Below are 16,925 nucleotides of genomic sequence, written 5' to 3'. Positions count from 1 at the left end.
ACTGATCTCCCTGGGCTATGCGGCTGCTTCCCACTAGCTATCTGTTTTACATTTGGTAGTGTATATATGTCCATGCCACTCTCTCACTTCGTCCCAGCTTCCCCCTCCCGCCCCATGTCCTCAAGTCTATTCTCTATGTCTACATCTTTATTCCTGCCCTGCCACTAGGTTCATCGGTACCATTTTTTTTTTTTTTTTTTAGATTCCATATATATGCATTAACAGTATTTGTTTTTCTCTTTCTGACTTACTTCAGTCTGTATGAAAGACTCTAGGTCCATCCACCTCACTACAAATAACTCAATTTTGTTTCTTACGGCTGAGTAATATTCCATTGTATATATGTGCCACATCTTCTTTATCCATTCATCTGTCAATGGACACTTAGGTTGCTTCCATGTCCTGGCTGTTGTAAATAGTGCTGCAATGAACATGGTGGTACATGACTCTTTTTGAATTATGGTTTTCTCAGGGTATATGCCCAGTAGTGGGATGGCTGGGTCATATGGTAGCTCTATTTTTAGTTTTTAAGGAACCTCTATACTGTTCTCCATAGTGGTTGCATCAATTTACATTCCCACCAACAGTGCAGGAGGGTTCGCTTTTCACCACACCCTCACCAGCATTTATTGTTTCTAGATTTTTTGATAATGGCCATTCTGAGTTTTGATTTGCATTTCTCCAATAATTAGTGATGTTGAGCAATTGGGTTGTTTGTTTTTTTGGTATTGAGCTGCATGAGCTGCTTGTATATTTTGGAGATTAATCCTCTGTCCGTTGCTTCATCTGCAAATATTTTCTCCCATTCTGAGGGTTGTCTTTTCATCTTGTTTATGGTTTCCTTTGCTGTGCAAAAGCTTTGAAGTTTCATTAGGTCCCATTTGTTTATTTTTGTTTTTATTTTCATTACTCTAGGAAGTGGGTCAAAAAAGATCTTGCTGTGGTTTATGTCAAAGAGCGTTTTTCCTATGTTTTTCTCTAAGAGTTTTATAGTGCCTGGTCTTACATTTAGGCCTTTAATCCATTTGGAGTTTATTTTTGTGTAAGTTGTTAGGTAGTGTTCTAATTTCATTCTTTTGCATGTAGCTGTCCAGTTTTCCCAGCACCACTTATTGAAGAGGCTGTCTTTTCTCCATTTTAAATTTCATCTTTTTATTACTGATTTCTTACCTAATTGAGTTGTCAGAGGGCACATTCTATATGATAGTGATTCTTTAAAATTTGTTGGAACTTTTAATGGAATAGTGAATAAGTAATTTGTACAAATGATCTACATGTGCTCAATAAGGATGTGTGTCTTCTAATTGCTTCGGTATGAAGTTTGATAAATGGGTTCTAGGTATTTCCACCATAAGCTTCTTTACCATAAACATCTTTGCCACAAGCATTTTCGCTGCATAAGTAATTGGCCATAAGGCAATTTTGCCGTAAAAGATAAAACAACAAAAAATAAAAGAGAGACGTTAGAAAGGACATAATGAAACATGAAAAATGAATAACAAAATTTAAAAGACTTTATTGCAAAATACAAAATATCTGAATACATTTAACGTGCGTGTAGACTCATGACAACACTGTGCAAATAACTGACTTTATTCTGTGTGTTGTACCTAAGCACTTGCCTTCCAAGTCTTTTGTTCATCATATTACACTTTTTTTGTTGTTTATTGATTTGTCTCCTTGTTCAGCATCCCAATGTTATTTTCACTAAAATTTCTTCCTTCTTTAAGAAAGGTATTAATTTCCAAATACTGGGATGCATGTTTATAACTGAGCTTTATACTGTGTTGTGAAAGCCTCTGCACTGTTGTTTGTTCTTAGCATTTTGTCACATGTCCATTGACAGACATTACAAAGTTCTGTGGGAAACATGGTTTCACTTCTGTTCCTTCAAGGCCCTCGGCCTCTTTCTCTTCCCATGTAGTGTGTTTCAAAGAAGAAACCAACTCTTGGGGCAAATCATCACCATCTGTTATGATTTTTGTATTGTGTATATCAAACCAAACCATCAGCCAATTATTTTATCTTATATGGCAAAATTGCCTTACAGCCAATTAGTTATGTGGCAAAAATATTTTCAGCAAAAATGCATGTGACAAAGATATTTACAGCAAAGAAGATTATGGTGAAAATTCTGGACATGTGATAAATATACTATTCAGTCAGACTGTCTTCATTCTCTTTATTTTTACCTTCTGAGCTCTTTGGAGATAGGACCTTCCCATCATTTCCTTGTATCTTTTAACCTCTCTTTTATATCATCTATTTTCTTATTTCTCTATGCTGTATCCTGGGGGATTCCTTCAGATCTATTTGCCAGTTTATTAATTCTCTCTTCCTTTTGTTTAATCTACTGTTGAACCTGTCCATTAAGGTAGTAATTTCACAAATATATTTTTCATTTCTAAACTTTTAATCTTTATTAAATCTGCCAAGTCATTTTTATAGTCTGTGATACTAGTTCATTTTTTAATGTTACTTTTCATTTCTTTAAATGTTTCATATATAATTTTTAAATATCCCATATTTGATGCCCCTACTATGTAAAAGGTTTTGCTAGTCTAATTATGTTGTTCTTTGTTTTTGCTGGCTCTTCGTCAGACTACTCTTTTTCTTTCTGTGTTTCTGGGTCCTTTAATTAGAAGTGCATTTGTTTGATCTTTTTCCATGGGAATCCCTAGCATGTAAATAGGTGATGCTTTCACCAAAGAAGTTTTGATGATGGGAACCTGAGGGCTTTAGGGGACACCATGTGTTCCTGCCTTAATATGGGGAGGAGAGGTTTGGATTTATCTCCCTCATCTACTGCTGGTAGAAGGCTTGATCTCCTTAGAGCATAATTAATTTTTGACATTTTTACCCTCAGAGCAAACCGTGTGTTTTTACTTTGCCTAATGTATATTGTTCCTACTTTCTTTATAACACACAGCTTTTGCTTTATTTTGCTTTGTGGGAGAGGCAAAAGAAAGGCCCCCTCAGAGATTTTCTTTACTTCCCAAAAATCCTAGTAATGCTTTAAAATTCGTGTTTTATCCAGAATCCACTTGTATTGTGACAGGAGGACCGTTTAAGGTCTGTAGTCTGCCTTTACTGCCATAAGCAAAACAAGTTCAGGATCTTAGCTTAAACATTACGGGAATTAATAATACTGTTTTTGAGAATAGAACCACAGGAAGAGAATAATGTGTGACAAGTTACAGCTTAGACTTACTGAGCCTGAGATGTCTGTGATATCCACATGTATGTAAGCCAATAGATGAATATTTGGGCCTAAAATCCAAGAGAAGACTGTAGACTGAAGATAGAGATTTATGCATAATTAACATAAAGATGTTCATTGAAATCACAGGTATGGAGGAGATGGCTAGTGGCGATGCATATAGAGAAAAGACAGGCCAGGAAAGATGCATAAGGACCACCAACACTTAAGGGACAGAAAGAAATGGAGATGGCATTGTTAGACAGGTATCAGAAAACTGATGAGTGTGTGTCACAGAATCCAAGATTAGAAGGTGGACAGACTGTGCCTAACGCTAATGAGATAGCAAGAGTGTACATGGAAGATTTAGTAGATAAGGAGATATTTAAAAACTTTGGTATGAGAGTTTCAATTAAGTTGGATTGGGTAAAAACAAGTTTGTGGGAGTCTGAGAAGCCCTAGGCTGATCAGTCTTTCTGGAATTCTGACTGAATGGAAGGAAAAGCAGGATTATGTTGGGGTGCATGTGGAGAAGAATGAAGACGGAGTTTTTAAAATAAGATTGGACATGCTTGAGTATGTTTAAGTGCTGGCGATAACAAGGCAGGAGGGAATTAGAGATGAAATATTGAAGAGCAAGGAGGGGGTCAGATGAGAAGGTTCACAATACCTGAGAAGGTGGGCTGAGCTGGGCCAGAGTAGAGATTGAGAGAACAGCTGTATACCATAGACCCCATCCATCCTAACAGAAGGAGGAAGGACAGGTCAGTTCAGGTTCAAGTAAGGATGGTGATTTGTAAATAAATTTAAGGAATTCTTGCTGATGACTCTTATCAGAGAAATAAAAAGTAAGCCCAAGGATAAAATTGGTAGAGGCATTATAGGATGGCAGTTCTAAGTAGAGTGGAGAGGATTTGAAATTGATACTGAGGATAATTTGAGAGGAGATTAGCAAAGCAGGGCAGTATTGCCAGGCAGCACAGAACCCCGCCGGGCATGCAGGAGGTAAGTTTGTGGAGCTCCCAGTGGGAGGCTATAGGATTGTTTTCCAGCTCAGGCATGGAAAAGGCAGAGTTTTTACAATATTCCGTACTGCAGATTTTCTGAAGAAAGTGTTGTGGAAAAGAAGGTGTTGTGGGAAAAAAAAAGGGCAACATGCTTAAAGGTATTGAAAAAAGAGGTTGAAGTGATGGAAAAAAGGAGACTAGAGGGAGAAAATCATTGTGCTTGGGCTTTCTACATAATCACAGGATAAGAAGAATGTGAGTGAACAGCTACATGGATAGACTGAAAACAGGATAACTGAATTTATGATTTCAGAACTAAAGCATTCCCAACCACAGAGAAGGTCCAGGGTATGGGGATGATAATTGAAGTGGAGTCAAGCAGGAGATCATGAGGTCACTGAGCTGAGAAGATGCAGGAACTAAAGTTTGGGGAATTGAATGGGTCGCTAGGATGTTGAAGGAGGGAATAAGCTGTATCATATTTAGTTAGTGACAAGGAAGCCATCTTGGGAGCTCTTCCTGAGCCAGCAGTACGGTGAATTGTACTTCACTAATGACAAGAGAAGTTTAAGAAAGGTATTTATTCAATAATAATTTTCAAATGTGGGTAAGTACCATCCATGTACAGAATAGTTATCTTCTACTCAAGGCCCACCAGAGGGACGGAGTCCTCTGAAGCACAAAGAGGTAGGGAGAAACGCCAACTTCTAAACCATGAAAGTTTGCATGTTGGAGATTGTTACTGGTAAATGTCATATTATTTATTCTTGTGGGCTATAAATGAACAATACAATATGCGCCTTTCCTCATGTAGCTCTGCTAAGGAGAAGATAGACTAAGTGATTACCTGAGTGCTGTTCAATCCTTTGCTTGGGTGGTTTTGAATATTTCATAAAGGAAAACAAAATTTTAATTTTAAATATCCATTCATCCTGTGTTGGATTATTTTTCAAACAATAAAGTAGTGTGGAGCAGTTACCCCTTTTTTAAAATTTAGCATTACCGATTTGATGTGAATGGAATACATTCGTTCTTCACACACCTAAGCATGTTTTAAACCTTATCTTTATGCGCATGTTTTTCTTCTAGTATGAACATTTCCCATCATGTCTTTTATAAATACACTGATGTAAAATTTAGGTTAAGCTAAACAGTAATATGAAAGGTTAACAGCAGAAGTGATGGAATCCAAATATCTAAAGATGGAAATGCTTTCTAACATTCAATTGTTTTCTCTTGTCTATTTTATATACTTTAAAAGTTAGTAAAATCTATAACTATAGTCCTGTACAAAAATAATGCATTCCTCATCTTTATTTGAGAGGCTTTTGTGCTTTACAGCCCAACTTCTTTGATATAATTTTAAAACATATGTATGATCACTCAAATTGTCTTCCCCTTTGTTTCTTCATCAGTCAAAAGAGAAGCTCTGTGACACCACAGAGCCAGTGGAACGTTCTACTCAAACCACCGCCATACGAGCTACAAGCACCCAATTCAGGGTGCTGACGACCACCAGAAGAGCAGCGACACCCCGGCTGCCCACCAGCCTGCCCACCGAAGGTGCCCTGGAGATACTTTTGCTTTATTACTGACGGAGGGAAAACTCACTGTGTTGACATGCACTGGAGAAGCTCTCCAGGGAGAAAGTTATTCTTTGGCAAAACTGGATTTCTTAGGGAGGTCTAAAAGGGAAAAGACAAAATTACTATGGAATAAAAATATGTGCTGGGTTTTTGTTAATGTGTGGATGCCTTCTCTTGAGACTTAGTCTTTCAGAGTGATCCTGGCTACTAGTCCTCCCTAGAAAAGAAATAAAGACTTCCTTTCATATTGCTAAACTTTGTAATAACGGTAGTCAACGTTTTAGTCACAGGATGGAAAGGCAAAATGCACAGAAAATGTCCATTGATTTTGGATTCTGAACAATAGGTAATCCTACTTGTATGCAGTTCTATTACTATTTGCCTGGATACGGTCAATAAATTATGCTGGTCTATAACCTGTAGAGAGGCACTGTGTATGACACAGAAATTGTACTTGAAAAACATTTCCTTTACCAGGAAAGGCAGAAATACTAAAGAACATTAATGCATGAGCACAACTCATTGGGGGAAGAAGGTATATTAGCCTAAATTTGTTAACCATCAATTCTGAGAGGTACCGCTAGGGAGAAATGTGAGACCGCTTGGCCAAGAGTAAGCTTTAAGGGGGAAAACATGGTCTTATTTGTTTACTTTCATAAACCTTGCTTTCATTTAAATAAGATATTAAATTAAACTTGAATCTTTTAATTGAAATTTAATTGGATATTAAAAGTTAACTGGAATAAAGTGATGAAGTGAGGTGGAGGACAGCTAGCTGCTAAATATATTTTATTGCTTTTAAAACCAATGTTATATTTTAATCCATCTTATCTGGGGTTGTTACATAGCCTGAGAAAAGTATTTTTGTAATTTGAATCCTATCCTTTAGAATGAAATATACCACTGAAATATAAAAAAGCACATTCTACATTTTGTTCACATAGGACGAGATCTTTTCGTTTATGATTTTGGTCATATTTGTTAGCAATAAGTAAACATTTAACTTTTGAAGTTGAATTTGTAAATACAGACAAATATTTACTATTCCAATTAACTGGGAATTTTCTTGATCTTGATTTTTAAAATAAATAAAGACTGTAGAGTCTAATTACAATAAGTCATTTTAGAAAATTAAAATAAATGTATTTTAAGTTAAAATTATAACAGTGTACTTTTCTCACAGTTCTTAAGAGTCATATAATAATTTACTGAAGTCTCCGTCTTGCAATCTCAGTAAGAAAGTTTAGTATTACGTCATATAACCTAAGACCTGCTCTCACTGCCCTAGAAATTTACTCAGTAAAATATCAAAAGCTATTCCTATTATAGTTAAGGCATTAGTAGACAATTACTGGTCTTAAGATTTGTGCACCTTAAAATTTTTTCTGTTATAACTTTGACTTTTCTCTTCCAGATGATACCAAGATAGCTCTACATCTAAAAGATAATGGAGGTAGGAACTGATATTTTTCTTTTATAAAAATGTTTAGATACTAATCTATTTCATCTATTTAAATATGGAAGGGACTTGTGGACCTCTAAATATAGAGTAAGGTTATATTTCTTTCCCTGTTGGTATGTAACATAGGAAGAATTCAGCGGTTGGCTTGAAAGGTCAAATTGCTTCAATAGTGGAACGAAATTCTAATCTTTGTATTTGCCTGTAAAACTACAAGACACCAATGACCAATTATAAGTGAAAATTTATCCACACATCTTGCTATGCCTTGTTGCTGTAGTCCTAGGTTTATTAGCTGCACATGTGACTATCAAGGCTTTGAAAGATACTGACTAAAAATTTAAAAATAGTTCTTTTCCTATTAAATTATGTTAGTTCATATTTATATGTGCAGCTCTATCATAGAATGCTGGATTTCATAAAAGAGATGTGTTATTAGTAATTGTTTATTCAGCTCAGGACGGGGGTTTCCTCTTCTTAGCAGCATCTCTTACGTAAACGTGGGTACACTGTGACACCGACCTAGACACAATTTTACTTTTGCAGCCCCAGGTGATATCCTAAGTCAGAATCCAATATATACATTGTTAGAGATGTTTTTCTCTATAACTGTAGAGAATAGTTCCTAAATTACTCAGTCTAGGTCAAGTAACAATTACTTCTGTGTTTTCTTAGGTTACTATATATCTATATCTATATCTTTAGATCAGTCTACTTAAAAGAGAAGCTGCCTAGCCTCTTCATATATATCATTATTACATCGTTTGTCCCTTGTCTTGCTTCTGTAGCAAAGTGTTTTATTTCATTAATTTCTTATTCATTATTGTATTAATGCAGTAAGTGGATAGCTTCACAGATGACCATTTGCCACATAATACATGCTAGAAATAAAATCTTGGTGCTTGAAGGGACTTTAGCAATCCCCTAGTTCAAAATTTCTCAGAGCAGGATGTTAGTGAACCTGAGTCCTCATGTTGGGGTTACCTCATTTTGAGAGAGGGTATATAGTATGAGATGAATGAAATGGAGGAGGGGTACCCAGAGGCTTCTGTTGTATTTGTTACATTTAATTCTTAACATGGGTAGTGGTTACATGTGTGTTTGTTATATTATTCTCCATGCTGTCTTTTCTTTTTTTTTTATATGACTAAAATATTCCATAATGCTAACAAAAAAAAGATTCATGTGATCAAATAGGTATGAGATACTCTGGCTGAAAGAAAATGAAAGAGATTTATTTTCTGGAAAACTGTTTAAAACTTTTACTGTTCGTTCATGAATTCATTCATTTATTCCTGCCTAGTGCCTGCTAATTGCAAGGGATTGTTACATGCTTGCTGCTATGGTAGTGAAAAAGGTTTAGACAAATTCCCAGCTTTCAGAGAGCATAGATTCTAAAGAGATTTCAAGATGGTAATGAAGATTTAGTACCTGGCATTTCTCTGCTATTTGGTCATAAAAACTTTTTACAGATAGCATCTCAATGACTTAATGTTTTGTGGAATACATTTTGCAAAATAGTTTTCTAGAATATTACCAACTATCCCAAGGAAAATCCCTAGTTTTGTTTAATGCAACAAGGAATCATAAAACTTTGAAGATTTTCTTAACGCAATGCATTAAAACTATCTTACGATGCTGAGACATCAAGTTAAGTAAATTCCAAGATTGAAATGGAGGACTTTTCTTCTTTTCTGTCATACTAGAAAAGTTGACTATTGGATTTTCAAATGATATTTAGATCATTAATATGCATCAGGTACCCATCAGAATTCCAAAATATCACAGTAAGACTTAAATATGTCTATACATTGGAACTCTTTTCATAGCTAGGTTTGTTTATAAAGCACTTTTCCTAAAAGTGCAGTTAGAGCAGACCAACCTGACCAGTGTTAAGACAAATGTTCCTGTCGAAGAGTACTTAAGGGATATCACACATTACTTTTTACAGCAACTTTATTAAGATAACATGCTATCATTGCTTTTTATTTTATGGAATATGGAGATGTAGGAAGGATTGCCAATTTAAATCCAACTTCATTAGTTAATTAAACATGTTGAAAACAGAATTCAGCATCGTTCTCCTCCTCCTCCTCCAGCTTAACATTTTTGCAAGATTGAGGTAATAATGAAAACGGATGCCTAATTTAAATGTTTTCTCACATTTATTGAGAATGTTTTTCAATGCAAGCTAAGACATTTTTATAAATTGCTATGTATTATTGCAAAGAAATTCAGCACATTTTCTTTCTTGATTTAATTGGCTGTTCTTAAAACCATTTTAATTTAGAGGTCTGCATTTTCTAGAAAAGAGGGTGACATTTTTCAAAGCAGTCAATGTGTAGCTAGACTCTGCCTTTACATACATCATCTTCTTTAGACATTGGATTACCTTGGCTCTGAGTCTTCCTGGGATATTTCTTTGAGTTAAAGTAGTCGATTTTCTTAGTGGAATCCATAGCTGACATGATTATATATTCACTTTCCAGGAGATTTTCCTTCATCTTTGATATGAAAACATAAAATACTTCTGTGCAGCTGGACACCAAAGGAACACAACAGGGTTTCTCATTCACAGGACACAAACTGAGTCCCAGTCTGCTAAATCACTCTTGATAAATCTCAGTTGTGCATTGTGTTTCCTGCTACATTTAGATGAGGTCTAGGTAGAGCCTCTGCAAATTTCAAGCTAGTCGTTTGATTGGAGAAGTTTTACTAGCCTTCAGGGTTGAGTGAAAATTCTAAGCTCTGTAAATAGTTTGGAGAAAAGAAACTGAAAAAATCTAAAAACAGAGAATGATTCCTAAGGAGTGCAGGTCCCCTTAGTAAGATACAGCATTGATTTACCGTGGTAAACGGCTGAATACAAAAACTCAGAAGAACTAATATAAAGATAGCATTTTATCTCCAACTGAAATATTCCTACTTGCATGTTTATAATATTGTTTCGAGTAATACAGATGTCTAATTAAGTAGCATTTCTGCTTCCTTATTTATGTGAAGGACTGGAGAGGAGGAGGAGGAAGTAGGAGGAAGAAATGAAGGAGGAGAAGGAGGGGGAGGGGGGGAAGAAAAGAAAAAAGAAGAGGAAAGACACTCTTTCCTACGTTCCAAGCACAGTTCTAAATGCTGTACGTATATTAACTCATTTAATTCACACAATACCCCTGTAATTGGTCCTATTTGTATTTCCATTTTATAGCTGAGGAAACGAAGGTACAGAAAAGTCATTTTACCTGGCTAGTACGTGGCAGAGCTGGGATGTGAATTTATTTAGTCTTGATGTGGATCCCAGGCCCTTGGCAGCCTCACAGCATGGCTGCCCCCTTGCAGTTGAGGCCTCTTAGAAACTTCACAGGGGAGATGCCACTGTAAGGAGTTTTACTCACACCTACTATAACTGATTATACTTATAAGTATTTGGAAATGAAATTTCCTCTTCCCATGTAATTATGCATTAGTTTCCATTTTAACCTTTCTTTGAAAAACAGTGCATTCATTCTCCTGTGTAACTGAGTCGTGTCTGAAGCACTGGCATGTGTTCTGCATACTACAGGGCTACTCTGTGTTTATGATCGAAAACTAAATTCTTTCAACCTTCTAGGTTTCTCGAGAAATTCAGGTTTAATTCTCCATTAAAGGGTTCCTAGAAAGTATTCTTTAAATATAGGTATTTCTGTGGATAATGGTTATAAGCACTTAAAACTACACCTTCCTTGGGTTTTCAAATTCTGGCAAAAGCTTTTTTTTTTTTTTTTGTGGTATGCGGGCCTCCCCCTGTTGTGGCCTCTCCCGTTGCGGAGCACAGGCTCCGGACACACAGGCCCAGCGGCCATGGCTCACGGGCCCAGCCGCTCCGCGGCATGTGGGATCCTCCCAGACCGGGGCGCGAACCCGGTTCCCCTGCATCGGCAGGCGGACGCGCAACCACTGCACCACCAGGGAAGCCCTGGCAAAAGCTTTTTTAAGCGTCACATTTCTAAGGAATTACCTAGCTATATATTTTAGCAGGTACAGCTATTGAATGCCTTCTTTGGCATTTAATTAGTTGCTTCCAAATGACACTCACCACTTAAATAGAAATGTAAATGTCTTCAAGATGCAAACTGGATAAAATTATATTTAGGGCTGGCTGAAAAAGGTTTGCAAGTTGAATCAATGGCAAAGTCTTTTAATTGAGAAGTGAAATCTTCAAGCAGATTCAGCTCAATTTAGCAAATTGAGTTGTACCATTCTGCTACACTGCAGATGTTAAATTATTTCAAGCTCTAAAATCCTGTGATTGATTTTATTATTAAAAATTTGGTGACAGAGATGTATCAGAGTACCAAAAACTGCATTCTCTCTTGGTTCCTCTGAAGGTTCTTTCCTTTGATAAAATTAAGTTTCTTTTAAAAATATATTTGAATGTAAGTTCTTAATTGCTAATGATATTTAAAGTATTGACACTCCAGACAGCATTGTTGTGTCATGCAGGTGGCACTGTGTTTGTCATTTCTTCTTATTGCTAGGAAGTCTACTAAACTTGGATTCTGAAAGGCTGCGTGCTTGAGTTGGAAGTGGGGTTTTCATCAAAGGGATGCTGAAATAACTACGTTAAGTAGTTTGCAGAACACGATTAAGTTAATTCTGGGGTACAAATCTGCAAAGTGATTGATTTCAAAGAGCTAATACAGAAATACTTTGAATGAACTACAGAAGCACTGGCCCAAATTCTGATTCTGTTGTGTTTAGTTTTCTATTTCGGAACATATAAGACTTTTCATCCAAAGATAAAATGTTAGAACATTATTCTGACTTATTCACTAGACTACCTCTAAGGTGGTATTTTTATTACCTAGTCTGTAGCGACTGATCAAGTGTCTAGTGTTTCATTTATCATTCAGTCGAATTATTTTTTTACTTTAATACATAAATCATTAAAGTAACATATCTTTCACTTGTTTCCCTACCTTCCCTTGCTATTTTTTTTTCATCTACTTCTTTCCCATAGATCACAGTCTTGTAAGCAAAGGGAAACTGTTATTACCTTTTGACAGACTCTTGAATATCTATCACTTTCTGTTTCTAAAACTGTAAAGTATCTTGGCATTTGGTTTTATCTTTTGCTCTGTTTGTCTACTTTTCATGATAGCACTAACACTGTAATAAAGTGTATATGTGCCATAATCGTGAAAATTTCTTATATTTCAGAATATTATTTTGAATGTTCCCTAGGATTAAGAATTTCTCTCCTAAAATTTTTTCCGGAGTAGTGGTTTCCAACTTTACATGTACATGGGAATCATCCAGTTATTCTCATTTAATTTTATTATTCTGGCTCATAAAACCCCAGTGTTCAGACTGTTCTCCATGCCACAAATCTCAGCCTCGGGAGCTGGGACCCAGGCATCAATACTTTTTAAACCCTCAGGTGATTCCCATGTAAAGTTCAGTTGAGAACGAGTGGTCTGATGCAATTCTTCATAAATATTAAAAAGCATCGGAATCACTGGAGGAAGAGAGAGTCTTGTTAAAATGCATTTTCTGCTTTAGTAGTTCCAGGGTGGAGCCCAAATCTTTGCAGTGCATTTCTAACAAATTCTCAGATAATGCAGAAACCACCAGTTCACAGACCACACTGAGTATCAAGAATTGCGTGAATTCTTGATTTCTTTCTGCCAGAATCCCCCAAATAAGAATGACATTTCTTATGCTGAATCCACCCGTTTTTCCTTACCTTTACCTCATGACTCCTCTAAAGCAACACTTTAATTGGTGGCAACAAGAAATTACCCCTGTCTACACATCGAGAATGTGTCTTGCTCAGCAGAGGCAAGGGACCCAGAAGCATTACGTTTGTTATAGCTCATTTTTAGTATAGTATGTGAAAATTAGTCCATTTTAGCAGTTACAAATTTATTTATTTTAGTAAAAGTTACATTTTCTTTATTTTGTTGAACCATATGAAATTGCTTATTTTTTTTTAGCATTTTTGACCCACAAAAATTTTAATTTCATTGTTCAACCCAATTGTTTAAAAACAATTGTTATCCAGGATAGGAAAAGCAAAAGAAAAATCACACTGGAATATACATTTTCTCCTTTATTTTGATTTGTTCAACCCAATTGTTTAAAAAATTGTTATCCAACATAGGAAAAGTGAAAGAAAAATCACATCGGAGTATACATTTTCTCCTTTTTTAGGATTTGTAGAGTTTATGCTGCTGATATAACATAGAACAAAATGATGTAGCAGAACCTCTCAAGAAATACACACACAGGGCTTCCAAGAAGCAGCTCTAAATACACTTTCCATCTGCCATCAGCAGAATGTTTTACTACATCCTCTCATTGATCAATTCCTACCTTTCTTTCTGTGCTCATCTCCTATATAATTTTCTGTCGGCTCTCTTCTTGTCAGAAACCTGGGCTTGGGCATCTCCTGTTGGAGGAAAAAGGCTTCCGTATACCATTAGATTTGGAACCTGAGATTTAAGAGGGGCCCCAGGAGCAGTTTTTGTGTGACCCAATATTTCTTGTGACCCTTCCTAGGGTAGTCAACATGTATAAAGTTATTATTATAGTTTTTTTTAGTATGAAATGCCTAGTGATCATGATTAATTGCCTTGTGCTACTAAAATAATGTGTATGTCACTAGAAAATTAGATTAACTTTCGTGTTGATTTGGTTTGACTTGATTTGATTTATTCAAGAAACAATTCTTAAACTACTATGCAATATGCCCATTAGTAGGAGATGGAGATACACAGATAAACAAGGGCTGTGCATACTCTGAGGAAGCAGGTAGTCTAGTGGGATGAGATAGAGTAGTAAATCAATAATTAAGTATAGTGTGGAAAGTGCAAAGATAGATTGAGGAAAAACCATGAGGGCAGAGAAGAGGCACCTAAATAAAACTGGAATTATGGGAAAGCTCCCAGAAGAGATGATGCTTGATCTGAGTTTTGAAGTGTGGTTAAGATTTGTATAGAGAAGGGACAGAAGAATGACATTTCAGCAGAGGGATCAGCAAAGACATAGGTTCAGTAGCATGAAACATCAAACTCTGTTTAGCTAACTCTAGAGTGGCAACAGTTTATTTGGTTAGGGTAAAGATATACACAAGTAGTGATGGATGGTGAGGTTGAAAGACAAGTAGGGGCTTCAGGGCTCATAGCCTTTAATGTTTAGTGTTAGGCAAGGGAGTTTAAACTTTATCCTGAAGATACCGAGAGCCATTGACATCATTTAGACAAAGGAGTGTCATGAAAAGTTTTCCATGTTTAGCACGTCATTCTTGAGGGATCGTGGGGAACAGGTGGGAAAGGAGTGAGACTGAGACCAAGAAAACTAGTTAAGAGACTACTAGTAATTCATAGAAGAAACAGTGAGAGGCTAAACTAAAGTAGTGGTTAATAATGGGAAGAAAGGAGAGAGAATGGACAGGAGAAATATATTTAATGAGTAGAAGCTACATAACTAATATCTGATTGGATGTGTGATTTATGTGATAGGAAAGTGACTGAGATGGCTCCCAGGACTTGGGTTTAATTATCTGGTGAATGATGGTGCTGTTAAGAGGGGAAACAGGAAGAGGAACAGGTTTTTAGGAGAGGCAAGGATTTAATCTGAGCATACTGACTTTGCAGTGTCTGTGGGACATCCAAATGAAGATGTCCAGTAGGCATTTTTCTATGCAAATCTGAAACTCACTTGAGAAATATAAGCAAACGATATAAGTTTGGGCATCATCAGCATATAAATGATAGTTGAAGTTATCAGAGTGAATGAGATTACAAAAGAATAATATATAAGTGAAGAGAGAAGAGGACTAAGGAGGGAACACAGCATTTGAGATTTTGTGAAGGAAACTGAAAACAGTAAAATAGACAGCAGGAAAATCAGAAGAGTTTGGTATCACAGAAAACAAAGAAGAAGAAAATTTCAAGGAGGGAGTAGAGAACAATGTCAATGCCGCAGACAAGACAAGTTTAAAAAAAAGAAAAGTGACCATTAGATTAGGTAGCTTGTTGATATTTGTTGACCTTGACCTGGCAGTTCTACAGTCCACAGCTGCACAATCCCCAGACAGAATCTGAGAAGTCGATGGGAAATAAGGAAATTGAAGTCAAACAGGACACGCTACTACTTAAAAGAAGCTTGGTGAGAAGAGAAGTAGAGATTTCTGTTGTTTTATTTTAGGGGCATATTTACATGTTAGAGGTGTTGAGGAGAAAAAGGACATGAAGAAAAGGAGTTGAGAGATGACTGAGAAAGAAGTGATATATGTGCAAGTGGGGGCAGGTCAGTCCACATTAATGAAATGAGCCAGGTGAGAGGGAGAAGTTGAGGGAGTTCATCTGAGCTTGCTAGTTTCTCAGTATAATAGGATACAAAGCAATGGGGCAAGAGTGAGTGGAAGAGGTCAGAGTACAGTGTCCAGGAGTTGAAAGAACTCATAAAACATTTCTGAGGGGAATGGAAAACGGAGCCTCCTATTAATGTATAAAGGGCATGCCAATATGTATTTGGAGCCTGCTGACCTTGGTTACCATCCTTGGGGTTTTATGACATCAACACTAAGTGTTTTCATGTGAGCTTAAATCAATGTTTATGGCTCATGTAGTAAGCTGAACCAGTTTAAGCAAGCAAAAAAAAATTTTTTTGTGAGAGAAAAGGTATGCTATTTTTTAAAAGGCATAAAGCTTTAAAGACAGTATTTTAATCCATTAGATGGTAAATTTAGTTTAGTATTTTCAACAGCTAGGTTTTCAGTGGCTTACTCTTCCATTCAGACTAATTGTTGCTTTAATTTTATTCTGCAGTGTTCAAATAATACCATGCAAGATTTAAAATGTATCTTGTGTAACAAAGACAGGCGTTAATTATTTAACACTAATTCATAACAGTACAATAAGCTACTGTGACCAAATGTTATTATTTCAGTTACAATAATGAATTGACAACTTACTGGATAAAATTTCAACCATAAGTGATTTTAACACGTGTTAACATTATGCTCAGCAACTACTAAAGAAAAAATTTTTAAGTGTAGAGCTAAACTTAAATGGAATTCTAAGAAATATTTGTTTAACCTAAAGAAGGCAAGAGAGGAGGAAATAATTGACCACGTAATGGATGAATTCAAAGGAAACAAATAGCAAAATGGCAGACCAAATTCAGCCTTACCAATAATTATATTAAGTATAAAAAGAATAAACACTCCAATTTAAAACATCGATTATCAGACTGACTTTTTAAAAACAAGATCCAACTATATACTGTTTATAGAGATGTAAAATGATTTTAAAGTAAAAGATTTTGAGGTAAAACAATAGAAAAATATATATCCTGCAAACGTAACCATGGGAAAACTTGAGTGGCTACTAAATATCAGACTAAGTAGACTTAAAGACAAGGAGTAGCAACAGAGGTAAAGAGGAACACATCAAATGATAAAAAGGTCATACATCAGAAAGAAGTTATCATTTTTTTGATGTGGACCATTTTTTTAAAATTTTTATTTATTTTTTTATACAGCAGGTTCTTATTAGTCATCAATTTTATACACATCAGTGTATACATGTCAATCCCAATCGCCCAATCCATCACACCATCACCCCCAACCCACCGCGTCTTTCCCCCCCTGGTGTCCATACGTTTGTTCTCTACATCTGTGTCTCAACTTCTGC

The 16,925-nt window shown here is 36.0% G+C and overlaps 1 protein-coding gene across 1 annotated transcript in view; it reads left to right on the top strand.

The window, feature by feature from the left end:
* Positions 1–16,925, top strand: part of PLXDC2 (plexin domain containing 2) — a 406,618-nt gene that overhangs the window by 336,693 nt on the left and 53,000 nt on the right. Inside the window, exons 11-12 of the mRNA XM_007108130.4 lie at positions 5,622–5,769; positions 7,207–7,245. Coding sequence (XP_007108192.1) covers positions 5,622–5,769; positions 7,207–7,245 — 187 coding nt within the window. The remainder of the gene's footprint in view (positions 1–5,621; positions 5,770–7,206; positions 7,246–16,925) is intronic.

The sequence above is a fragment of the Physeter macrocephalus genome, chromosome 11, assembly GCF_002837175.3.
Source record: "Physeter macrocephalus isolate SW-GA chromosome 11, ASM283717v5, whole genome shotgun sequence".
NCBI lineage: Eukaryota > Metazoa > Chordata > Mammalia > Artiodactyla > Physeteridae > Physeter > Physeter macrocephalus.
Note: the sequence above shows the minus strand (reverse complement) of the source record. Positions and strands in the feature narration are given on the sequence as shown.